Genomic DNA, 27,171 nt, shown 5'->3' on the forward strand with positions numbered 1-27,171 from the left:
TATGGATCTGAAGCCAGGGGACAGGCTGAGGGTAAGAGTCTCTCCAGAGCCCATATGGCCTGATCACTACATAGCCCCATACCAGCTGGGCTGGGGAACAATACTACTGTTTGGAGTTAAAAGCCTCAGTGGACTGTTTAACTCTTTTAACTGTGTAATTAGCTGTACTATTCAGATACCATGAAATGCTAGCGGCCACCTTGCCCAACATATTTTAGGTGAATGGAATGCCCTAGAATTTTGCAATACACAACCTGGGCAACCTTACTGCCAGCCTAGATAGCTAGCTAGACAGACAGACATTTCTTGTTTAATACAAGTCTTCCTGACAAAATTTGAGTTCAGAAAAATCTTGCACTAAAGTAAGGGAGGTGGGTGGTAGGGAGACGGTTTGTGTAAAAATAGCACAAGGAGCAGAAAAGACAAGACCACTATAACTGGTAATTATAGCCTGCACAGAAATTTAAAAGGCACAGAAATGAAAGAGCGGAAATGCTGGTAATGCATTAATTAGAGAAGGAATGATGACTATGATACAACTGGGAATGAGCTCTGTGCCAGGAAGCTGCCATTAGGGTTGGCCCAGGAGGAAACGCATGCTGCCAGGAGCTGGGGAACCTCTCCGGGAAGTCAGAGCTGGGAGCAGGTACTCATTTTTAACTTTCCTTAAGGAGTGTCCTACAAGAGAGCCTAAAATTAATTTTTTAAATACCAGTTAATTACATTAACTATTAATTATAAAAATAAATTATAACTCTGGGAGTCTAAAAAAATGGTAAACCTAAAACTCTCGACAAGATTATATTGTAATGAGAATGTTCAATAGATAAAGTGTGCTGAATCTTTTTTTTTTTGAAGGACAGAAATTAGACCTTACACTTGGTTAACTTACAGCTAATTATATTAAAAGTAATGCTATTTAATTAAAGCTATATACAATTATATTGTATAGTTTCCAAACTTGCAGAAGGACTAAAGGATTATTTGTATCAATGCAACAAAGCATAGGAGGAAAGTAAAGTAGCAAACAAAACAATTGGCCAACAGCAATAACCAAAAAAAATAAGCTTGTAGAAAGAATCCCAAATATAAAAATAATAAAGATAAATGTAACACTTTTTAACTCTTTCTTAAGTGACAGATTTATCAGATTGGATTTTTAAGAAAAATCGAACTATATGCTAGCTATAATATAAATGTCTAATGAAAACTATCCTGAAAGTATGTACTTTACAGGACAAGATAGTTTTCATTAGACATTTATGTATGTACTGGTATGAAAAGGCATACCATGCAAATACTACCAAAAATTAAGGTTGTAGCAATATAATAGGGTTAAGACAAAAAAAAAAACAAACATTAATACAGATAAACAGTACATAATAAAAAACAAAACTTATAATAACCATAACCTTATTACTAAGAACATAGATTTTAAAACACAAAGCAAAAAAAAAAAAGACTGAATTATGAGAACACAATATCCAAATCCATAAACACAGAGGGATGTTTGACTGCACTTCTCTTAGAAACTAATGCATCAGACAAAATTTTTTTTTAACGTCAAAGGCTTCTGCTACCAGTGCAGCAGCTGAGTGGAGGGTGTTTCTCTTTCCTCCCAAGGTTATCATTCTATTCCTGTTTTTCTGGCTGTTTCTCTTTAGGAAAAGTTGCACACAAGCTGATGCAACTTCACATTAAATGGACCTAACTGCTTTATTTACTAATCACATAGAAACTAATTTTTCTTACAGAAACAGATGTTGTAGCATAGAACATCTAGGTTGAACTGAAGGACACGCTACATGTATAATAGTTTTTAAAAGTTCTCACCAAGTCATGAGATTCTAAACTAGGAATGGAAGGCTTTCACTCCAGCTATAGGTCTGTAAGATTCAACATACCCTAGCTCCTTGAAAAGAAAAAATGTTAACGGCACTCAAAAAAATCAGTAGGTCAATTCTGTTCACCGTAGATTCCACAAATTAAGGAAATAGTGCGTAAAAGTGAATTCTGGGCAAACTATTTATATACCTACAAACTGCCTATTTACCCCATTGCTGACCTAAAACAAAGATGGGTTTATTCATTTGGGATCATCAGAGAATTGTGATTCCGTGTCTGTAACCATGGTGAGCCACGTGCAAATTCTCACACAGCAAGAAAAGGAGAAGGCTTTTATCGAGGGGGAAAAGGAAGTTGGAGGGCTATAGTAAACAGAGAGTCCATGACTTTCTACTCACTGAGTCTTCACCAGGAAAGAAGAGGAGTGTTTCTTCTTCCTGTCGGGCTCTGCTATAATCTCAGGGCATGAGAGCTCCCCCTTCTGGTCTCCTAATTCTTTTTAATAGAGGTTTATGTTTATTAATTTTTTCATACCACCAAACCAAGTACTTAAATTATAGGGAAACTTTAAGACATAAAGTAGTAGAACATAGGAGAATAACACAGCTCCTTTTCTAAATACTTAGTATGTGCTAAATATTATTGTAGCTGACATATGTCACTTTTAAAGAAACAGATACGGATATTGACCTTATGAAATGTATATAATCAGGTTGATAAAATTCGAGCATGAAGAAGTAGGATGCATCTCAAAATTCTCTTTCACCATGTGAGAAAGCCTGATGACATCATAAAAACCGGAAGATAATCTCCAGCAGATGTACTTCCTAATACCAATAACGTAAAATTTAAGCATATACATAACACTGTGCTACTAATTTTGAATTCTAAAATACACCAGATACTTATGAGGTCCAGGAAAACATTGAGTTGGTACAATACAATCAACTTTAATTTTAAAAACAGGACAGATTTATACAACTGTAGCAGAAGGTTGCAAAACGGTCATGATAACTCAAGAAATGTAAATGTTTTTGCCTTAATAAAACAAACAGTTTGGACAGGATACAAGCACTTGTATCCATTGAAATGTAGCAAAACATTTCATCTAGGTTGAGTTCTGCAGATTTGCTTACAGCTACACCAAATATATATTCTTTGGTCTCTTTTTGCACCATTCACTAATTTACTACATGTAAATTATAGGAAAAACAATATTCCCCAGTTAGGATGCCATTTCTAAATGTTCTTTTTCATGCATACATAAAAAAGATATGGATATCTTCCTACCCACCCAAAAAAAATAATGTAATTTCATCTTTTTTAAAGGTAGCAAATTCACTCCTATAAAATAGTAAACTGCTTAAACATTTAACATGTGGATAACTTCATGGCTTTGTGGGTGGGCGAGGTTTCTGGCACTCAGAGTTTGGAAAAGGCTTCTCTCTGCCTCATGTCCTCTACATTCAGTTCTACACATGCTTTATATTTGTCTTAGTAACCATTTAATATACCCCTGGTCCCCAAGAACTCCAATTACTTTTTTATATTATAAAATGTGATTTTTCACTTGTCACTGAGGACAGGTACATTAATTAAAGGACAATAGCTAATATCACGTACAATATTCTTTAAAATATCAGGAATGTTCCATAACACCACATTTAACACTTCTGTCTCATTCCAGAGTCCATGTTCACAGGAAGGCCTGAGAAGGGAGTCAGGATTTGTGGTAGAAGGGAAAACAAACTCTTTGTTTATTTGACTAAGAAAAAAGTCAATTTGTGAAGCTTATGTATATATCCAAGTAATGCATTGCTTAATGCCCACCAAAGTAGAAGGAAGGATGGTCAAAATGAAAGTTCTGGTAATTATCAAATAATTGAGTTAGAAAGAATTGGTAGATAGACCAGAGGTTCTTTGAATCCACACAATAGATACTGCAAAATTATCAACATATGTGTACAGAAAAGTAAGTTGTGTGAATGAGGCCCAACATCTTCAAAACATCACTTTTCAAAAGAAATATCAGGGAAATCTAAAAATTGATGAAACGGGCCAATACTATGCAAATCAAAGTAAGAGTTTATCTTAAGGATAAAAAAGCCCCAAAAACTTCAGAGAAATTTTCATCTCACTTCAACTACTTACGAATTACATGGATTTTATTAATGAAAATTAATTTAATAAATTGTACTTCTAAAAAGAAAAAAAGAATAAGCTTTTAATATTGAATCACTTCATTTTAGAACAAGTTTAAATCAATGCCATCATGAAATTCAACTCATAATTCTGATGAACAGAAACTAATTAAGTTTTAAGCTATCGTGGAAACTGAGAGCAAATGCCTAACAACTCATTTGTAAATCTTAACAAAATACCAGCAAAGCTAGTAGGTTGGGAAATAATGGCATTTAATAAAAGGTAGTAAATAAAATAAAATAGTACTTTGCATTAAAATATCAACCATAGGTTTAAATGTTTCTATTGATTCAAAGAATTAAAAAGTAAATGAGTTTTATAGTACCAGTAAAAATGTTACATTTGTATATACATTTTTTTTTCAGATCCTTATTTAAAAGATCAAAGTAATGGAATGAGAACTTCATATTTTAATAATTTTTTTTTTGTCAATTTGATTACTATGTGTCTCGGCGTGTTTCTCCTTGGGTTTATCCTGCCTGGGACTCTGCACTTCCTGGACTTGGGTGGCTATTTCTTTTCCCATGTTAGGGAAGTTTTCAACTACAATCTCTTCACGTATTTTCTTGGGTCCTTTCTCTCTTCTCCTTCTGGGACCCCTATAATGTGAATGTTGGTGCATTTAATGTTGTCCCAGAGGTCTCTTAGGCTGTCTTCATTTCTTTTCATTCTTTTTTCTTTATTCTGTTCCACAGCAGTGAATTCCACCATTCTGTCTTCCAGGTCACAGGTCACTTATCTGTTCTTCTGCCTCATTTATTCTGCTCTTGATTCCTTCTAGTGTAGTTTTCATTTCAGTTATTGTATTGTTCATCTCTGTTTGTTTGTTCTTTAATTCTTCTAGGCCTTTGTTAAACATTTCTTGCATCTTCTTGATCTTTGCCTCCATTCTTATTCCGAGGTCCTGGATCATCTTCACTATCATTATTCTGAATTCTTTTTCTGGAAGGTTGCCTATCTCCACTTCATTTAGTTGTTTCTCTGGGGTTTTATCTTGTTCCTTCATCTGGTACATAGTCCTCTGCCTTTTCATTTGTCTATCTTTCTGTGAATGTGGTTTTCGTTCCACAGGCTGCAGAACTGTAGTTTTTCTTGCTTCTGCTGTCTGCCCTCTGGTGGATGAGGCTATCTAAGAGGCTTGTGCAAGCTTCCTGATGGGAGGGACTTGAGAACTTCATATTTTAAACAGTCAATAGAAAAACCGAGTATTACTTTAAAACATGTAAAAAAATCATAAAATGAACATTTTTCAGATTATTTCACAAGATTGATTCTCTTATAAGGACATAACTCTGCCACTGTTGTATTTTGCTATTAATACAATTATCTGAAGCATTATGTACAACTACAATTAAGTAACATCTGTATCGTCTGTAACAAACTTTAGAACCAAAAGTTAAAAGCAATCCCAATATGAAGCACTGATTTGTTTAGCTACTATTATCTGAAACATTTGACTCTGTATTTATTTATTTACTTATTTTTCTGTTTGAGAAAACTCTGAGAAAAATTGTCAGAGAATACAAATCATTGAAGAAGTTACCAAAAACAGGTGTGTGATTCTTCACTGAGTTTAGTATATAATCTTTATATATTTTAGTGCCTTGTCAAAATTTCATCTTACATGATAAAATTTATTACTGCTATTATTATTAAGGTTGTCTGCAGGCCATTTAGATCAGCATTTTCTGATTTTTTTAAAAAACAGGTATTTTTGGAGTTCACAAGTTAAGACACTCTATGCATTGGGGCAAACCACTACAAAAGTCCATTATAATACTTTGAATTTCTAAGAATAACTGATTCTGTTTTAATGTACCTACATTTGTAAGTGAAAATGTCAAGGCAAATTCAAGTCAATAAACATTTCTGAACACCTACACAAGCTGTCTTGAAAAAGGGAAAAAGACTCTGAGCACACGAATATAAAGGAAGGATTCCAAGACAAAATATTGTCACTCATACTTTAAGGATAATAGGAGTCAAGCAAGCAAGCACTAGAAAAATGGTGTCTCAGGTAGAAAAACTCACCAGAGTAAACACAGATGTGTCAGGTAACACAGTACATGTGCAGAACTATAGTAGTTCAGTATTACCAGAGGGCAAATTGCTCAGTGAAGAAAGAAGAATAAGGATGATAAAATTAAGCAAGAGCCAGAACAGCCCAAGGCTTTATGATCTGACTGAGCTTTGTCCAGGAGGGGATGAGGAGTGTCTAGAAGGTTTAAATAATGACGGGGTTCAGGGCAGGCCACCCCAAAATATACCACTTTGACATACTGATTGTTTTGAATTAAAGTTACCTGAGAAACAGTGGGTACAAGGACACTCTGAGCCTCCTTTATGTCCCCCGAAAGCAGGAAATAAGTTTCCATGTGGAAGCCACCCTCCCTGTACCAGGAGGTAAACAGACATTCTTATGGCCAGAGACAGGGCATTCAGGGCCGAGAAGTCTGTGTAAACACACTCTGCTTAGTTTCTTCACTAATTAGTACTGAAGCCTAAGTTTCTTTGTCTAAAAGGGTATATCAACAGGCTGCTTTGATTACTCTTGGGTACCTTTGCACATACAAAATTAAAATTTTTTTTCTCCTGTTAATCTGCCTTGTATCAATTATTAGACCAGCCAAAAGAACTTAGAGGGGTGGAGGGAAAATTTTCCCTTCCTGACAATGAGAGTAACATAGTAGATCTGCAATTAGCAAAATCTGTTATAGTGGCTGTGATGAGGTCAAAACTGAAAACAAAAGAGACACTTTTGGGAGGGACGGTTCTTGGAAGGAAGACGATGATTACAAACTTTTTAAACTTCATGCACTTAAACATTCCTGTCAAAACATAGGAATAATGACAATTAGATGTAAAAACGTAGGAATTGGCACACAAGCAATACTTTAAATCATGAGACTGATGGCCCAGAGAGTATATGTCTATTAAAGAATGTCTAACAGTTATTTTAGTAAAGGTACTAAGTAACTGTGGCAAATAGATCATTTTGGATTGAAAATCTAAGCCGAAGTTCGAGAACCTATGGCCCATGAGTCAATCCAGCCTCCTGCCTGTTTTCTGTGAATGAAGTTGTATAGAAACACAGCCAGCCACACATGTTCTTTAACATCTTGTCTATGGCTGCTTTTGCACTATAGCAGAGTGGAATAGTTGCGACCAAGACCATATGGTGGATGAAGTCTAAAGTATTCATTATCTGGCCCTCTACAAGAACAATTTGAATTTGACACCCCTAATATAAAAAAATTATCTCAGATCCAGGGAAAGAAAATGGCCTCAATTATCTCTTGTAAAATGAGAGCATTCTACTAAATGATTTTTCAGACCCTTTTCTTCTTTAACAATCTATTGTTACTTGAAAAGGGCAAGTATTGACATCCCTCATCAATGTCATGTGATAAAGTGAAATGAGCACAGCGCTTATTCTTGAACTGAGGATAATAGCATCTATGATAATCAACTCTTAGGATTGCTCTGGGGATTAAATGGGATTATTTACTTTAAAACAAAAGGATAGTGACTCATTATGTGAAACATTCAATGAGTGTCTGTTATTACTAACATTAACATAATTATACTAATAATATGCATTAGCAGGCCACATTTGGGGTTGGGGTGGGGTTCTGAGAATTATAAATGTCATGAGAGTTGCATTTCTTGCAAATGAGAAGAACACGAAACAGAAGATCAGTTATATTTTCACTGGTTGAGCAAAAATCCTAGAACTCAGTTATTACCATAAACACATGGAATTTTTTCAGAAGACATTTATAGTTCTTTCTCAAATGATCTAGAAATGGGTATAATACTCAGAGTACTCAGAAGAGACATGCAGGCTTAACAGTCCTGTCATTCCCAAATAAGAATTTTCCACTACTGACACTAGGATTATCTTGGCAACACTTGTTGCATTCTACCTTAACAGGTACCAGTAAATAAAGTATCCCGGCATTTGAGTAGAATAAGTATAAACTTCAAAATCCCATAAAATAAAACCCGTGGTGCCTGGAAAACTGAATCATAGTATACTTTTCAAAAGTGTCACGTATAAACTTATTGCAAGTAGGGTTCAAGCCAAAGGATGTCTGGAACAAGAAGCTTTTTGCACTAATTCCATCACCTTTCCATTCTTTCAATAAAAGAAAGTTGAGTTTCCAGAAAACTGCCTAAGTAATCTATTTTTAGGTAGCTATAGATTTTTATCCTAAGGGAATAGTGCTTAGGCTTGGAATATTCTTACCATCTTCCTGTCTGCTAATGACTCAACCCATGGACAAGATTTGTTTTACTGTTTTTGTTTTTTCTCAGAATGTGTAGCATTAGTACAGAGAAAATTTTGTAAAAAACATGATCCATCATACAAACAATATATAACTTGGCAAAAGCATTATAATATGAAAGGTATTTTAAATTGTGCTTATACCTGGAATTCTATTAAATTTCAATTATTAAGGAGGCCTTGGAGGCATGTAACTTGCCTTTTCAAGTATAGGTTTTAGGATAAAAACTTCTGTTCAAACACACACACACATAAAACACCAACACACAAACGCCTAGAAAGCTTTTGGATATGAGTGAAATCTTTCTAATTATTTCTGCCAACAACTTCACGGTAATTATCTGCCTATTCAGCTTTCAGAAACAAACCATAAAGATCCTTCTCTAATGTTGCCTATTTTGCTATTATGCACCCAATTTCACAAAACATAAAATTGGAGATTATGCTTCCTCTCTTATTAAATGAAGCACTAAATCTTAGTACTTCTATCTCTTAAATATATCTTGATTCTAGCCATTTCTGCACATTCACTATAAAACTGCCCTAGTCCTAGCCACCAACATTATTTCTCTTAGACTATTGCAATAGCCTCTAACTGAAATCAAATGCATCAAGGAATCCCTCTGGATCACTTTAGTCCATTCTCTGTGTTGCATCCAGAATGATGTGTAAAATGCAAAGCTGATCACATCAATTTCTACTGTGCAGTACTCCTTTATAGAGTTCAAACTTCGAAGGCCCACCTTGACCTAGACCTGTGTAGTTCTCACCTTAACTTTCCCCAATGTGTAATTCATTCTCTCTGTTTCAGATACATTGGCTCTTTCCAGTTCTAACCATCCTATGTGCTACTCTTTCCAAATAGAAATGCTATTCCTCTTACTCCTCATAGACTCAGACCCCGCTCAGCCCTCCAAATTTCAGCTTTCTCCCTTATACTTAAGAAGATCTATCCTGACATTCTATTCCAGGCTAAATTGCCCCTTTCTCAAACAGACCTAATTAAAGTTCTTACCTTGGGGTGGTGGATAGAAGGGACAGATAGTGACCAGGGTCCTGTGACCTCCCAACCACTGGGTCACTTCCCAGGCTAACTCGTCTTTTAATTAAGCTCATATTATTAAGAATCTTCATTTACAAAAACAAAAATAGCTAAATAATATTATTTCCTTACTTCAGATCAAGATATGAAAATCTGGAAAATTAGCACATATGGAAATGCCTCATTCTTCTAAAGTAAGATGTAATTTAAAAAAGTATTACATTATGAAATAAGCTACATGTATGTCAAAATACCTGACACACAGATGTTCAGTAAATGCTATATGAATTTATATTAAGCAATTAATTAGATAATGAAGAGACTAGGATAGTTCCCTGTAAAGTGCTAACTAGACAGCACCTAAAGTCAGTTTAAAATGAATTAGTAAGAAACAGCATTGGAGTGAGTTTTAATGATTAAGAAATCATTTTCAGAAGGTAGGACATGGCTACCCATGGAAGGATAGATTTCTTGGGAGATGGGAGAAAAATTAATCTTGCAACTGTTGTTAAAGAGAGAGAAAAAAAGGAATAAATGCAAAAAGGGAAGAGCTAGACTTAACACAATAAAACCCAGACTGTGAAAGAGGAAGATAAATAAGAAAGCGGTAAATACAAGAGAAACCATTTTTAAAATCCCATGAGTCTTGTGATAAGGATTAAAGTACAGAAAGGTGTCAAAAATTGCTCAAAAAAGGAATATCCTACCACCTGATTCATATTGAACATGACTATAATAATCTAAATTGCTCTACTATATCTTTATGTAAAAGACATCCGTCGTAGATCATACAAAAGTAAAAGGACGTCACAAAATATTGTAGTATAGACAATATTTTTAGAAAGGGAAGCTACTTAGATGCAATCAAGGACATCCTGCTCTTTTATAGATAAAAATTCTGACCTAAAGTTTAGAGAAAGGAAATAACTTGACAAGGTTAATAGGTGTGTTATTTGCACACACCTAGTACCTGTACCTTGAATCCCACTCCAGGTTCACATCCTTACCTTGCCAAAGATCTCCTAAAACGTTAAATAGCCAATTCTTTCTATTCAACACCTCCTTTACAAAAATATAATTTTGTTTTCTCCATGACGTAAAATCCTTTTAGATATTATAAACAAAGTCAGGCTTAGCTATGTTCATATTAACATATATATTAATTTATAATAAATTACAGAAGTATAACATGTAATTTTAAAATAATAAACGGTACTGAAAATATATTTGGTCCCATCTTTGTAAAGAAACAGCGTTAACATAATTAAGCTAAGGGCCATTTCCACTGCTTAAAATAGAATCCAGTGCACAAAAAAAAATCTAATAAAAGAAACCCCCAGACATAATTTTTAAAAACTGAATGACCAAACCAATTGTTTATTTCCTTTTCTAGGGCTAAAATTCATGTAAGCCACTTAACAAAGGAGGCTATTTTCATTTATTTTGCCTCCTATTCATTTCATGTTAAATTTTATAAACTGATTTGCTAGGACAGCACTGGCAAATAAATTCACAAACAACTTTGCTCATCTGACCAAGTTTAGTAAACTACTTAAAACAGAAAATTAGTGATTCCAAACCCCATGCTTAATCAAGAAAAAAAAAAATTATTCAGAAAACAGAGAAAAAGTTCTCTGGAATTCATTCTATTTGTACATCCATTAGAACATCATTCTATCTGAAAATAAATAACCTTTATTCATTAAAAGAAAGACTACCACAAGGTATGTCCTATGAGAATCAGTTCTTTACACATCATCAGTTACATGTCCATCACAATTAATCTTAGGGAATTTCTATATCCCACAACACAAACTTTCTAGTAACCATTTAGCCGGAAGCAAAGATCTCCTAAAACTTAAAAAAACAGTCAATTCTTTCTATTCAACACCTCCTACAAGAATGACTTCATCATTCCTCATCTTTGTGTTAGATATGAATCCCTTTGTGATTGAAAGGGCAAAAAGGTTCTAAAGGTATTTTAAACCAATATTTACTTAGATTTTATTATTGATTTAGGCAGGAAATACCTGAGACTTACTATATGAGAAGAAAACAAATGAAAACATTCGTAGAATTTTGTGGAAGTGATTGCATTTCTGCCACTGAAGCTGTATACAAACATGAAAGAGAAAGCTTTAAAATATCTTAAGTGATGACATCACAGACGTTTAACATATAATAAAGTTATAATTTTCTAAGGGAAAAATCAAGGTATCCATAAGGCTACAATAGCAACATGGTTGAGATAAGAATAGAAGAGGGAATGGGGCCTAATCTCTTGGTCATTCATTGGCTATTAAACACTTATACACACACACACACACACACACACACACACACACACACACACAATATATCCATTCAAAAATAAATATAAATAAACTAGGACCTGAAACATTCATAGTTGACTTGAACAATGTGGGGGGTTAGGGGCACCAACCCTTTTCACAGCTGAAAATCCACGCATAACTTACGGTCAGCCCTCCGAATACACGATTCCTCCTCCATCCCACAGTTCCTCAGCATCCGTGGATTCAACCATCTAGGATCCTGTAGTACCACAGTATTTACTACTAAAAAAAATCTGCCTATAAGTGGACCTGCGCAGTTCAAACCAATATTGTTCTAAGGTAAACTGTGCCCCATAAAGAGTAAACCCAATATGGAAGCAGTAAGAATTACGATAGGAAGCGCTCTCTTTTTTGGTCTTATAAGAAATTTTGCCTTAAAAACACACTTTCTTAGTCCAGTAGTAATAAGGTTAACAGAATGAAATGTATAGAACAAGAAGTTAAAGTGAAAAATATACATGCTGGGTTCTGTTAAGAAATTTAACAGGACCACAGATTTTTATAAGTTAAATTCGATAAAGGCTCAGTACCCTGTGAAGCTAAAGAAAGAAACCATTAGCACTTAAAAGAAGGAATCAATGTGTTTTTCCAATTGTCATTTGTTCTTTATTAGGAAGAAATTTTAAACACATATATATATGTATATGTGTATTTTTAATCTCTTTCCATCTTATTATTTAACACATTCACGAGAGCATAAGAGTAACAAGTGTATATGATAAACTGCACATTGGATTGATTCTGTTCCTGGCTCTGCCACTGGTGAGTGTGGAACCTTCTGGAAACAATTTACATCTCTGTGACAGTTTCCCCAGATGTGAATGTATCAAGTGTCAATTGATGGTGGTTTTCCATTTTTTTTATTTGCTGACATGTTCAAATATTAAACATTTTGAAGTATTTTAAAGATCATGTATTCTGATCTATTATGTCAATAAACTACTTCCCTGTAACTAGAACTAAATTAGGCACTTTTGAAGGTTTATTTATGTTTTTCAAAGCATTAAAATTCCATATGGGAATTTATGTTTTTTGCTTAAGTAAATTCATGAAAAGATTCCTATCTCTCCTAAAGCACCAATAAAATTATTGTCTACATTGTCAGGGGAAATTAGAGCTCTTGGGTAATTATCCAGATAATTACTGTAAAATTATTTTTCCGTGGAAAGTGATAAACTATTTTATCAAGTAAAATTAAAGAATTTGTTTCATTTCTCAGTTTTTAACTTCCACTTAAATTTGTGGCCAATTTCTTTTGCTTTTAAAAATTAAACTTTTGGTGCCTATTATATGAATCAGCTATGCTCACTGAATAAATAAGAATATACTGTCCATTATCTCATCTGATAGTAGTACTAAAGAATATTTTGTGGAAATCTTGCCAGATCCAAATAAAGTAGAATCTCTATTTTATTTTCTGGACCTGGAAAGTATTTTTTGACAGTTTTACATTTGATTTTACATAAACTTGGATGGAAAACAGCTACACTTAGCCCTGTCTTCTGAAAATCTCCTCCATTGCCGGGGAAAAAACACCTCTCTGATCATTAATTTCTAAGCAAAGACAGCCTACAATTCAGACTCTTAACACTTTTGTGTCTTGTACAATTTAAATAGAAGCCTATGGGGTTTTTTTGGAGTGATTTTTATATCAGAAACTTTATGAATTTACCTTTTACTATTCTAATAGATCTAAAATATTGTCTTTTCTAAATATTTGTTTATCATTACTTAAGTAGTGAACAAAAACAAATAATAGGAGTAGAAAATAGAGAACTGAACATGTCCCATGTTGATAGTTATTGTATCAGATGATTCCAAAAGAGCTTTCAGATGACCCTCTTGACAGAGGCAATTTGAAAAAGGTGCTAGCAGTACTATACACCCCCTGGTAACCGCAAGAAAGAGAGGCTAACAAAAACTTCAGTCAACTCGGGATAAAAACTTGGCTCCTTGATAACTTACGTGATAGACTAAACAGCATCAGAAATCACATCTGAAAAGGATTCTTAAACATAATTCCTACACAACTTTACGAAAGCAAGCATTGGCTTTTAATGTTTATAAGGTTTTTCTTGTTAAAAAAAACACAGAAAGTGATCTAAATTTTTAAAATTCCTTCATGCCAACCAGTTTCTAGTTTTAAAAAGGCTTTTTTTTTTTCTTTCAAGTAGAGACTAGTCTAGTACAAGGTGTGATTGCTATCCAAATATGTGTTCCCAAAGGCTCACAGTTGAAAGATTTCATACAATAACAAACGTCATCCTAAACCACACAGATGCACTGAGCAACAGAATACTTAAAAAGTGACCCCACCCAACTATCTCTCCTCACTTTAATGCTGGCACCTATTTTATCATCTGTCAGTCTCCAGCTGACTACAGAAATCTGGAAAATTCGGATACTTCATTATAACTACAATTAAGTTATACCTACCAAAACAAAAGATTTTTTAAGTTGATCAAATTAACATTGATAAATTCCTTAAATCATATTCAACAACATCAAGAATTAAGAAGCAGGCAAAATTAGACTACTTGAAATACATAAAAAGAATATAAGAATGATGACCAAATAGATGGTCCAAAAGGGTATTCTGAACAAAGTAGTAATAAAGAATATTTCTTACAAAACTAAAAATAACCAAAAATATTTTTGCAAAAACGACCACTTGAAATGAAGCATGTCACAACATATTACCATATAAATGTCTACAAGATCATTCGAAAAAGTTTATTTTTGCAAACATAACCTAAATTTTAGAAATAGAAGATAAAATAAAATTATTTTAATAAATATCTTAGTTCTTCTAAAATAAAATCCCAATTATTTGTCCTACTTTTCATGCTAAAATTTTGTTCCTTTCTCTACATGGATCTTAAAGCGGTAGCCTCTACCTATGCCAGTTTATCTTAGATAACAAAAACCTCCTACATTAAGTATTTCCTAACCCATTTTGCTTTCATAAAATCCAGGGAGAAGTTGATCTCTGATCTTTGAACCACCAAGAATCCTACAGAACCCGAACTAAAACCTAAGCATCCTAAATACCTAGAACCCAGCACCGCTAATCATCCATTCCTTTAGTAGTTAGCTCCCTCCAAGGGGTAAATACTCCAGAATGAAGTTGAAAGTCACACGTACCTTTTGAATGACTACTGAATGACAGCTAACCAGGGTATTCCAGAATATTTTTCTATATCTACATAAGAATATAATAGAAGAGATATGTGGGCTTCATCAATACTGTAGGCCTGACATCAATTTTTTAGCACTGAGAACATGATCTAATGTTTTCGTCAAACAAATGCCCCAGCTAAACTGACTTTCAGTCCCATTTCTTCTGAACCTTTGTCCTTCTACAGTAAAACATGATGACACTGCAAATGACAGCCTTAACTAAATACCCTCTGAGTTGAAAAAACCCTCACAAATACCTACTCAACCACAATTTTCCTTTTCATCTGACTGATTCCTACCAAGCCTTCCTCTCTTCAGATGGACTGAAAATCAAAGTTGATAAACCTTGGCATAGGAAAAAGGACCACTGTACTACATCTCAGCCAAGAAAAAATAGGCCCGTAAACATTTACAATACATGCATTCAATAACTATTGAATCACATAATCCCAAAATAAAAATGGAGATACTTTTCTATGACTTGGATGTCACTTTGGATTTATTTTCTGATGAATAAAATCTACCTGTTGAGGGAAGCAAATGAACAGACTCTTCTCAGAATTTAAAAGTGCTTTAAAAAGGCTTATTTAAAAAAAAAAAAAAAATCCCCCATGGTAGGGTCCTTTTTGTCTTGGCTTAATTTTGTAGAGAAGTAATTCAGATAGAAGCAAAGTAAACATACCATAGCCTCAGAGCTACCTGATTCACATAATATCTTTTCAATTACATATATATGTATATATGTCTGCATATGTATTCATACTTTCATATCCACACACTATATGTATATGTGTATGTATTGTTCCCACTTAACTAATGTAAAAATTGTGTCCCCAGATATCTAGACTCAACTTTAAGTCTTTTATTCTACACTATAATATTTTCCACACAACTATTTATTTGGGGAATATTTGAATGATTCTGCCAAATTTTAAGTCACAGGGAAACTGAAATGGCCTTTTGTCAATTTGGGGGTAAAGTAGCATTAGAAGGAAAAAAAAGATGAAGCCTTTACACAATCATTTACAGGACAATTAAAAAATCCAGAGACAATTTACTTGACTCTCAATCCAACAAGGCAGTATTCTTTACCTTTCCAGTGATTTGTTCCACCCCAAGGATATAGATTCCAGATATGTTCTAGTGACATTTTCCTATTAAGTTTAATAATAACCCTAATAATCACCACACTGATTCTACCTATGCAATGGGAAAATAACAGGTAGACAAGTATTAACTATAGAGTGACAACTCTCCAGTTTAAAGTGAACATTTTACAGTTTTTATAGCATATTGACTTAGCATATACTGACTTATAATACTACTACTCTAAAACTAGTTCTCGTAGACACTTCCTTCCTAACTAGAGGATGGTCCATCTTTTCCCTTAGTTCAATACAGAATACTAGGTAGCCAAAAAAAAAGAATGAAAATCTGGCATTTACTAGGATACGTGAAATGGAACTCTACAGAAGTCAACAGAACGCTAAATTCAAATATTTATGCAAGCAATACAAAGGACTGAACTCGAGATACAATAGTAACAATAAACTACAAGAACTAACAGTTTAAAAATGCTGTGTGTGTATGTATTTGGTGAAGAGAAGCAAAGGAAAGGGGTAGAAGGAAAATTCAATGATGACACAGATTCCCACCTGGGTGCCTGCCACAACTATACTGCCACTAAGAGAAGTCAATTGACGGGAATGTGCTTTTGGGAGAGATCTGACATGCTAGGTGTGAGAAGATAGTCAAGTACTTAAATGGAGTAGTATCTGATAAAATGCTAAACAATGTAGGACTGAAGCTCAGGAATCAGATTAGAGCAGCATCAGTAAGCTTTGACTCATCTCATCCAAATTGGAAAGAGCAGGAGCTAGACTGCTAAATGAAACTAACATTGCACAGCTGCCAAGGGCCCAGCACTATGATATCAACTACATTTTACATTCATTCATTTTAATCCTGACAGTGATTTAAGAAGTAGGGCTACTAGCCTCATTTCTAAAAGGAGGAAAGCAAGCCTCAGAAAAGTTAAGTAACTTGACCAAGGAACCGAGGTATTCTGAATTCAAAGCCTTTGCTCTCTTCACAGTACCCTTCTGCCTCTTCAGAAGAATATCTGGGGACATGGTGTGAATGAGATTTCCAAGCAAGTTAATGTGGAGTGATGAATAGGGAGCCAAACAGAACTCTGAATTTATCTCCAACCTATGGAGACTTAGAGCCCTTCATCACTGGGAACATTTCCTGCTGTTCCTAATAATCTCAATGAAAACATCTATATTTCTGTTGAAATCATTCACATGAGGAATTTGGGTTTCCATGATCAGCAGCACTCATGGAACTCATCTCTAGGGCATAAAATCAAATACCATAGGCAGGTGAAATAATCAAACTTCCCCCAACTGCTAATTTGTTTCTACTTGCATGGCTCAGTCTAGAGCTACTTATTTTTAGTGCAAATTTTCTTTATTCTGTATTAATAATCTCACCTAACAAGAATTTAATTCCCACACTAAGACACAGGTCTGAGCTTTATGAATTCAGCAATTGCTAAGCAATTGTTTTGAGAATTTCATGTTTGGAACGCCTTCCCACAGCAAAATGCTGCTGACAACAGATTCTTCTCAGCTAGTTTGTCAGTCCTGGGCTCTGATTTTGTTACTTCCTGGTTTTGCCCTCTGAAATTCCCCTCTGCTGCACAGTTTAAAAGGCCAATCAAGTAAATTCTGTACTAAACATACACTTTTAGTCTTTCACAGAAAAGATCTCTCCAAAACTTTCATGGGCCATTCTTCTAGGACTTCTCTTTTATCTGTTGCTCATTCTACTTTTGCTGTCCATGGAACAGAGAAGATGAAACAACCTAAGAGTATTTTCTTCCATCTGATTTGTGCCCCTCAGTTTTTTAACTTTGGGATTTCTTCTCTAATGGCATTCTGGTAGTACACTAAAATAAAGCTCTTTCACATTATCCAAACAACAAGTCAACTCAGCAATAACCTCTGAAATTCTAATGAAGGAAAAGACATGCAATTTTTGCTAGGGTGAAAACCTAGCAAATCAGTTCAACCAAATAATTGAAATAATAAGGACCTGCAGTCAGAGAAGTCAAAGCAAGAAAGTGCGTTCAAGAACCCACCGAGAAGAGTTTCTTCTTTTGGATTTAGATGGATTTCTTCAGTTGGATGAAATTTTGTTAAAAAGAAAAGTTGAATTTCAAGGAACAAAGCCTAAGTTTGAAAAGTCTGCATTAATTCACTTACTGAAATAACAACAACAGGATATAAAATGGAAAGATTACTCTCTTCAAGCATATTCAGTAATTTCTGGGTTTCTTCAAAATCAGAGGTCATAACCTGAAAGACCAGAAAAATAAAAGAAGTTCTTAAATGACTTAAGAGTTCATTCAATGAGAAAAATGGAGAGTTTTTAAACATTTAAACATTCAAAATATCTATCAAGCTTAATTTTAAATTTTCAAACAATGTTAAAGGATACCCATAAGATTATAGCTATTAAAATTTTTTAAATTCATTAATTCAAACCTATCTTCTTATCTACTTTTTACCAGAAATTTGAAAATACCGTCTAAAGAAATATCACCCTCTTCTCATTATGTGAACTAGGTTGTTAGAAAATGTTATTTCCCTATTTCAAAAGACAAAAATAACATTTCTAAATACATATTGAATAACACAACTCACCTATCAAAATCTTAAATTCAAATACTTAAGAATCAAGAAAACTAAGTACTTGTCAAACATTACATTTATACAAATCCTCAAGTGCTTTCAATCATTTGTATTAACTACTTACATTCACACAAACAAAATTGTAGCATTCCTCTAAGATGATTTGCTGAGGATCTCTGCCAGATGTGACTTTTACATGCTAGGAGAAAAAATTAGAGGAAAAAAGAGTTTACAAACTACATAGAAAGACCAAACATGAGCATAAACAACTTTATGAGCACAAAATTTCTATAGGCACATAACGCCAAGGATCATGTATAAGAGCAAAATAATTCAGACTGAAGTTTATGATGCTACCAAAAAAAAAACCCACTTGAACTAGTCCAAAAATAATTAACATTGTTGTAGCAAATAAGGATATAGGAAATTGTTTTAGATAAAAAAATGTTGAAAAGGCTCAAGATATATTCAGGAATAGGCAAATAGTCTGGTTTTTCTTATACAAAAAATACTCACTCACTCAGAGTCCCAGCACAGAGGCAGCACCTTGAAAAGAGCCTAGGTATTATCAGAAGGAAATTTACTGACTAATTTTAGGGCTTGTGCTGGAGGGGCAGAAATCTGGTAGAACTCTCTCCAGGGACAGAAGCACTGGCAGGCAACATTTTTTTTTTAAACTCTTCTTCTACCTACCAGGCCATCACCATTTCTGCCACTGTTCATCAACCTAGTTAACCCATGTGCCCCACCCCAGTATTCCCCTGAGGAACAGCCCTCCTCAACCCACCCAACCGGCCCAACCCAACCAACCCACCCAACCCGGCTGGCATCTCCAAAGTAGCTGCTGCCCCACCCCACCCAGTGGCTGGCCTCAGTCAGCACCAGCATCCCTCCAAAGTGGCTCCTGCTCTCAGGGGTCAGCCCCACACATCAGCAGGCCTGGAGCAGTCGTGGCCAGACCTCTCAGCCAGTCAGGCCAAGAACCAGCACACCCTTTCAGCATGCCTGCAACAACTGTGGCCCAACCACAATAGGAGGGCACAATGACCAGGAGAGACTGCACCATCAGGCCCCACAGGACAGCATTTATATAAGGTCACTCTTTCAAAACCAGAAGATGTAGCTGATATACCTAACACACAGAAACAGAGTTAGGTAAAATGAGGAAACAAAGGACTATCTTCCAAAGGAAAGGTGGCAAAACTTCAAAAAAAGAACTAAACAAAATGAAAATGAACAGTTTTATCAGATAAAGAGTTCAAATTAGCAGTAATAAGTAAGCTCACTGAATGGGGAGAAGAATGTGAACTCAGTGAGAACCTAAAAAGAAGATATAAAAAAGAGCCAATCAGAGCTGAAGAATACAATAACTATAATGAAAAATACACTAGAGGGAATCAACAAGAGATCAGAAGATGCAGAAGAATGAATCATCAATCTGGATGATAGGGTACTTGTAATCACCCAATCAAAACAACAAAAATAAAAAAAGAGTTTAAAAAAATGAGAATTAAAAAAAAAAAAACGGACCTCTGATACAACATCAAGTATACTAACATTTGAAGTACAGGGGCCCCAGAAGGCAAAGAAAGACAAGGACACAAAACTTACTTGAAAAAAACAATGGCTGAAAACGTCCCAAATCTGGGGAAGGAAACAGACATCCATGTCCAGGAAGCACAGACAGTACCAAACAAGATGAACCCAAAGAGACCCACACCAAGACACATTATAATTAAAATGTCAAAATTTAAATATAAAGAGGGAATTTGTAAATCAGTAAGAGAAAAACAACTAGTTACATGCAAGGGAACCCCCCCCATAAGACTATCAGCTACTTTTCAGCAGAAACCTTATAGGCCCCAGAAGAGACTAGCATGATATATTCAAAGTACAGAAAGGAGAAAACTTACAACCAAGAATACTCTACCTGGCAAGATAAAGAGTTTCCCAGAAGCAAAAGCTAAAGTAGTTCATCAGCACAAAACTGGCCTTATAAGAAATGTTAAAGGGAATTCTTTAAATGGAAAAGGCCACAGCTAGAAACCAGAAATTTATGAAGGAAAAATTCACTGGTAAAGGCAAACATATAGTAAAGGTAGTAGTAGATCAACCACCTATATAGCTAGTATGAAGATTAAAAGACAAAAGTAGTAAAATCGTCTGTATCTAAAATATTTATTTAAATGATACCCAAAGTAAAAAGATATAAAATATGACATCAAAAACATAAAACATGGGTAAGAATAAAATGTTGTGCTTTTAGAATGCATTTGAACTCAAGACACCATCAACTTAAAATAGACTACTATATACATAGTTTGTTATATATGAACCTTATGGTAACCACAAGTCAAAAACCTCTAACAGATACACAAAAAATAGAGAAAGGAATCCAAACATAACACTAAAGAAAGTCATCAAATGAGAAGGGAAAAGAACCAGAGAAGAAGAAAGCGATAAAGAACTACAAAACCAATCAGAAAACAACTAACAAAATGACAATAAGTACATACCTAATAAACAGTCACTTCAGTAAAAATGAACTAAATGCTATAATCAAAAGACACAGGTGGCTGAAAGGATAAAAAAAATAAATAAGACCCATCTATACGTCACCTTCAAGTGACTCACTTCATATCTAAAGACACACACAGACTAAAAGTGAAAGAATGGAAAAGATTTTCCATGTAAGCTAGGGTAGCAATATGCATATCAGACAAAATAGACTTTAAAACAAAAAATGTAACAAGAGACAAAGAACGTCATTATATAAAGATAAAGGGATCAATCCAACAAGAGACTATAACACTTATAAATATCTATGCACCCAAAAAAGGAGCACCTAAGTACATAAAGCAAATATTAACACACATACAGGAAGCTATTGACAATAATATGATAATAGTAGACTTTAACACTCCACTTACACCAATAGACATATCAGACAGAATATCAATAAGGAAACATTGGCCTTAAAGACACAATAGACCAATAAAACTTAATAGATACAGACCTTCCACCCCCAAAACAGCAGAATACACATTATTTTAAAATACACATGAACATTCTCTAGGATAGATCTCATGTTAGGCCACAAAACAAGTCTCAATAAATTTAAGAAGACTGAAATCACACCAAGCATCTTTTCTGACCCAAACAGTATAAAACTATAAATCAATTACAAGAAGAAAACTGGAAAAAAGAACCACAAACGTTTTGGAGCCTAAACCAAAAGCTACTCATCAATCAATGGGTCAATGAGAAATCAAAAAATACTCTGAAACAAATGAAAATGGAAAGACAATTGTTCCAAAATCTATGGGATGCAGTGAAAGCAGTTTTAGAAGGGATGCTTATAGTAATGCAGGCCTACCTCAAGAAACAAGAACAATCTCAAATAAACAATCTAACTTTACACCTAAAGGAACCAGGAAAAGATGAATAAAAGAAACACAAAGTTAGTTGAAGGAAGGAAATGATGAAAATCAGAGCAAAAATAAATGAAATAGAGACTTAAAAAAAATTTTTTTTAAGTCAATGAAACTAAGAACTGGGGTTTTAAAAAGATTTAAAAAATTGACAAACCTTTAGACAGACACATCGTGAAAAAAAGAGAGAGCCCAAATAAATAAAAAGAAAGAGAAGAAATTACAACTAATACCACAGAAATACAATGGACAAGAGATTACTGTGAATAATTATACACCAACAAATTGGACAACCTAAAAGAAATGGATAAATTCCTAGAAACATAAAATCTTCTAAGACTGAATCAGGAAAGAATAGAAAATTTGAACAGACTGATGACTGGTAATGAAATTAAATCAGTAATGAAAAAACTCCCAACAAACAAAAGTCTAGGATGCGAAGGCGTCACACGTGAATTCTATCAAACATTTAAATAAGACTTAATACCTACCCTCCTCTAACTATTCCAAAGAATTGAAAAGGAAGAAATGCCTTCAAACTCATTTTAGGAGGCCAGCATCACTGTGATACCAAAGCCATATAAAAACACTACAAAAAAAGAAAATTAATATTTATCAGGCCAATGTCAATGATGAACATAGATGCAAAACTCCTCAACAAAATGTTAGCAAACTGAATTCAACAATACATTAAAAGGATCATACACCATAATCAAGTGAGATTAATTCCAGGGACACAAGTTTGATTCAATATTCACAAATCAATGAACATGATACAGCACAGTCACAAAATGAAGAATAAAAATCATATGATCACCCCAATAGATCTAGAACAAACTTCTGACAAAATTCAACAACGAGTTATGATGAAAACTCTTAATAAGGCAGGTATAGAGGGAACATACCTTAACATAAAAAAGGTCATACATGACAAACCCACAGCTAACATCATACTCAATGGTGAATAGCTGAAAGATTTTCCTTTCAGATCAGGCAAAAGACAAGGATGCCCACCATCACCACTTTTAATTCAACATAGTATGGGAAGTCCCAGCCACAGCAATCACACCAGAATAAGACATAAAAACCATACAAACTGGAAGAGAAAAAATAAAACTGTCACTATTTGCAGATGATATGACACTATGTATAGAAAACCCTAGACTCCACCAAAAACCTATTAGAATAAATGAATTCAGTAAAATTGTAGAATACAAAATATGTAGAAATCTGTTGCAGTTCTGTACACTAATAATAAACTATCAGAAAGTGAAATTAAGAAGGCAATTCTATTTATGATTGCATCAAAAAGAATAAAATACCTAGTAATGAATTTAACCAAGGAAGTTAAAGACTTATACTCTGAAAACTATAAAACATTGATGAAAGAAATTAAAGATGACACAATTAAGTGAAAAGACATACTGTGTTCATGGACTGGAAAAAAAATTTTTGTTAAAATGATGATACTACACAAAGCAGTCTACAGATTCAGTACAGTCCCTATCAAAATACCAATGGCATTTATCATAGAACTAATACAAATAATTCTAAAGTACCTATGGAATAACAAAGGACCCCAAATAGCCAAAGCAATCTTGAGAAAGAACAACAAAGCTGGAGGTATCATGCACCCTGATTTCAAATTATACTACAAAGCTATATTAATCAAAACTGTATGGTACTGGCACAAAAGCAGATATATAGATCAATGGAACAGAGAAGAGGGCCCAGAAATAAACCCACCCATATCTGGTTAATTAATTTATGACAAAGAAGCCAATAATACATAGTGTGGAAAGAAAGTCTCCTCAATAAATAGTTTTGTAAAAACAGGACAGTTACATTCAAAAGAATAAAACTGGACCACTTTCTTATACCACATACAAAAATATACTCAAGATAGATTAAAGACTTAAATGAAAGACCGGAAACCATAAAACTCCTAGAATAAAACATAGGCAGAACACTCTTTGACATAAATCATAGCAAATTTTTTTGGATCTGTCCCCTAAGGCAAAAGAAACAAAAGCAAAAATAAACAAATGAGACTTCATTAAACTTACAAGATTTTGAATATCAAAGGAAATCATTGATAAAACAAAGATACAACCTACTGAATGGGAGTATTTGCAAATGATATGATCCAAAAAGGGTTAATATCCAAAATACATAAACAGCTCATACAACTGAATATCAAAACAAACACACAACCCAATCAAAAAATGGACAGAAGTCCTGAACAGACATTTCTCCAAAAGAAGACATAAAGAAGGCCAGCAGGCACATGGAAAGATGCTCAACATCACTAATCATCAGAGAAATGCAAATCAAAATCACAATGAGAGATCACATCATACTTGTCAGAATGGCTATCATCAAAAGGACCACAAATAGCAAATGTTGGAGAGAGTGTGGAGAAAAAGGAACCCTAGTGCACTGTTGTGGGAATGTAAACTGGTGCAGCCACTATGGAAAACGGTATCGAGGTTCCTCAAAAAATTAAAAAATATAACTACTATACTAACCAGCAATTCCACTCTTGGGTATTTACCCAAAGAAAATGAAAACACTAAGTCAAAAAGATATAAGCACCACTGTGTTCAATGTAGCAGCCAAGATATGGAAGTGCCTGTTGATAGATGAATGCTTGAAGATGTGGAGGTGTGTGTGTGTGTGTGTGTGTGTGTGTGTGTGTGTGTGTGTGTGTGTGTGTATATATATATATATATATATACACACACACACACACACACACACACACATACATATGTATGTATGCATACACAGTGGAATACACTCAGCCATAAAAAAGAATAAAATCTTGTCATTTGCGACAACATGGATGGAACATCCATGATATTCCAGAGGGTATTATGCTAAATGAAATAAGTCAGATAGAGAAATACACTTATACGTGGAATCTAAAAAACAAAACAAATGAACGAACAAAATAAAACATAAACAGACTCATAGATAAGGGAGAACAAGCTGGTGGTTGCCAGAGGGGTGGGGATGGGGGAGGTAAGGGTATGGGCAAAACAGGTGAAGAACATAAAGTAGTACAAACTTCCAGTTACAAAATAAGTCATGGAATGGAATGTACAACAAAGGGAATCTAGTCAATAATATTGCAGTAACTTTGTATGGTGACAGATGGTTACTAGACTTATCTAGGTGATCAATTCATAAGGTATATAAATGTTGAATCACAATGTCATACACCTAAAACTAATATGTCAACTATACCTCAATAAAAAATAAAAATAATTTAAAAAAAAGAAATTATTATATATGATAGAGAATAAGACTTAAACTAGGGCAACAATAATAAGAGATTATTCCTAGAGGTAGTCCCAGACTAGATAGAAAATAGTACATACACTATAAAAACTTTCCTAATAAAATTTTTCTTCCATATAGTTCAATGCTCTAATTATTCTCTATTTTTTTCTATTATAGCAATATGAACAAAAAACTACTAAACAAGGGCTCTGTTATAATGATATCTCTGCTATAACTCTGTACGAAGTCACATTTTCGTGGTTAATACTGGCATTACATTTAGAAACCTTTAGTTATATATCTAAAATACAATGCTTGTTCCATAGTAAAACATGAAACTGTATCTCTAAGAGCATTGCCTCTTCAGAAGAATTCAGCTTAATTCTACCTAATTTTGACAATATATTTGAGAAAGAGAGGTAAAGGTTTTGAGGTCTTAGCTATGCTATAGAAATCACTTGGCTCATGAATTTCAAGAATTTTACTTTGGTTTAAAGTTTTTGAGTACGAATTTCAGAGGGAACATTATTCAAAAAAAAAACAAAAAACTTCCATAGCCATCAGCCATGTATCAATAGTGAAATAAAGAAATCAGCTTCCGCTGTGCAACAGTGAGTTTGCTCAAAGAGTCTCATCTTCTAGACACTACAAGATTATTTTTCAGGGGTTTCTCATGTATCCAAACATTTTAAAAGGCATGAATAGCTAATATACTCCAAATTGGCTCTTCAAGGATGTTGACATAGCAGGCAGACTTGCAAAAACAGGCATCTCTCTTCTTGGAGCAAATGTGCTTACGTTCTAGAAAGTAAAGATAGAGACATCTCTCTCCACAGAGCAATCTGCTTGGCATTCTAGAGTAATAAAGACAATGTCTCTCTTGTAAGAGGAGGATGGGCTGGTTTGCCAGCAGTCCCTGTATAAGGGCAGTGCTTCCCGATATCCAGATTCTTCTTTAATGCATTCCACTGCCTAGCAACACCCAGCCCTAATTGCATTTCTCCCGGGGAACTGCAATTCAGAAAATCAGTGCTGCACTGCTATCCTCCTTACTGCTACTGTTGTAACAAAGTCTTTCCTCTGACCCTGGAGTTTCATGTCTTTTACCGATATTTACAATACTGGCATGAGTGTTTGCATAAAAATTGGGTATAATCCTCAAATCCTGCCTAGTTTCTGACTTGACAGATATAAAATAAGGCAACCACATATCTCAACTTTAACAAGTGTGAGTGAATTCTGAACTCAAAAAAAAAAAAAAAAAAGACTTACTTTAAAAAATTTCCTTTTGGGGACTTCCCTGGGCAGTGGTTAAGAATCCGCCTTCTAACGCAGGGGACACAGGTTCAAGCCCTGGTCCAGGAAGATCCCACATGCTGTGGAGAAACTAAGCCCGTGCAGCACAACTACTGAGCCTGTGCTCTAGAGCCCTCGAGCCACAACTACTGAGCCCAAGTGCCACAACTACGGCAGCCCGTGTGCCTAGAGCCCGTGCTCCACAACAAAGAGAAGCCACTACAATGAGAAGCCCGTGCACCGCAAGGAAGAGAAGCCCCCGCTACCACAACTAGAGAAAGCCCCGTGCAGCAACAAAGACCCAACACAGCCAAAAATAAATAAATTAATTAATTAATTAAATTTTTTTTTTCTTTTGGAGGTACATAAATAAGGTCTAGGATGAGAACATGAGAGATATTCCAATTTAGCTTTTCAAGTATTAAAACTGATAAAATTCTTGAGGACTCCATACTCTTAGGGCATGGGGTCTCTGAGGACAGAAACATGTTTTTAACCAGTAGCAAATGCTTGACAAATAGGTTTTTAAAACTTAGCACAGTCTTGTTTC

At 34.5% G+C, this 27,171-nt stretch overlaps 1 protein-coding gene across 1 annotated transcript in view; it reads right to left on the reverse strand.

Moving 5' to 3' along the window:
- The window catches only part of CRPPA (CDP-L-ribitol pyrophosphorylase A), a 324,433-nt gene that overhangs the window by 125,918 nt on the left and 171,344 nt on the right, over positions 1-27,171 (reverse strand). Inside the window, exons 7-8 of the mRNA XM_059933945.1 lie at positions 18,734-18,808; positions 18,181-18,273 (exon numbers count right to left, since the gene is read on the reverse strand). Coding sequence (XP_059789928.1) covers positions 18,181-18,273; positions 18,734-18,808 — 168 coding nt within the window. The remainder of the gene's footprint in view (positions 1-18,180; positions 18,274-18,733; positions 18,809-27,171) is intronic.

Source organism: Balaenoptera ricei, chromosome 9 (assembly GCF_028023285.1).
Source record: "Balaenoptera ricei isolate mBalRic1 chromosome 9, mBalRic1.hap2, whole genome shotgun sequence".
Lineage (NCBI taxonomy): Eukaryota > Metazoa > Chordata > Mammalia > Artiodactyla > Balaenopteridae > Balaenoptera > Balaenoptera ricei.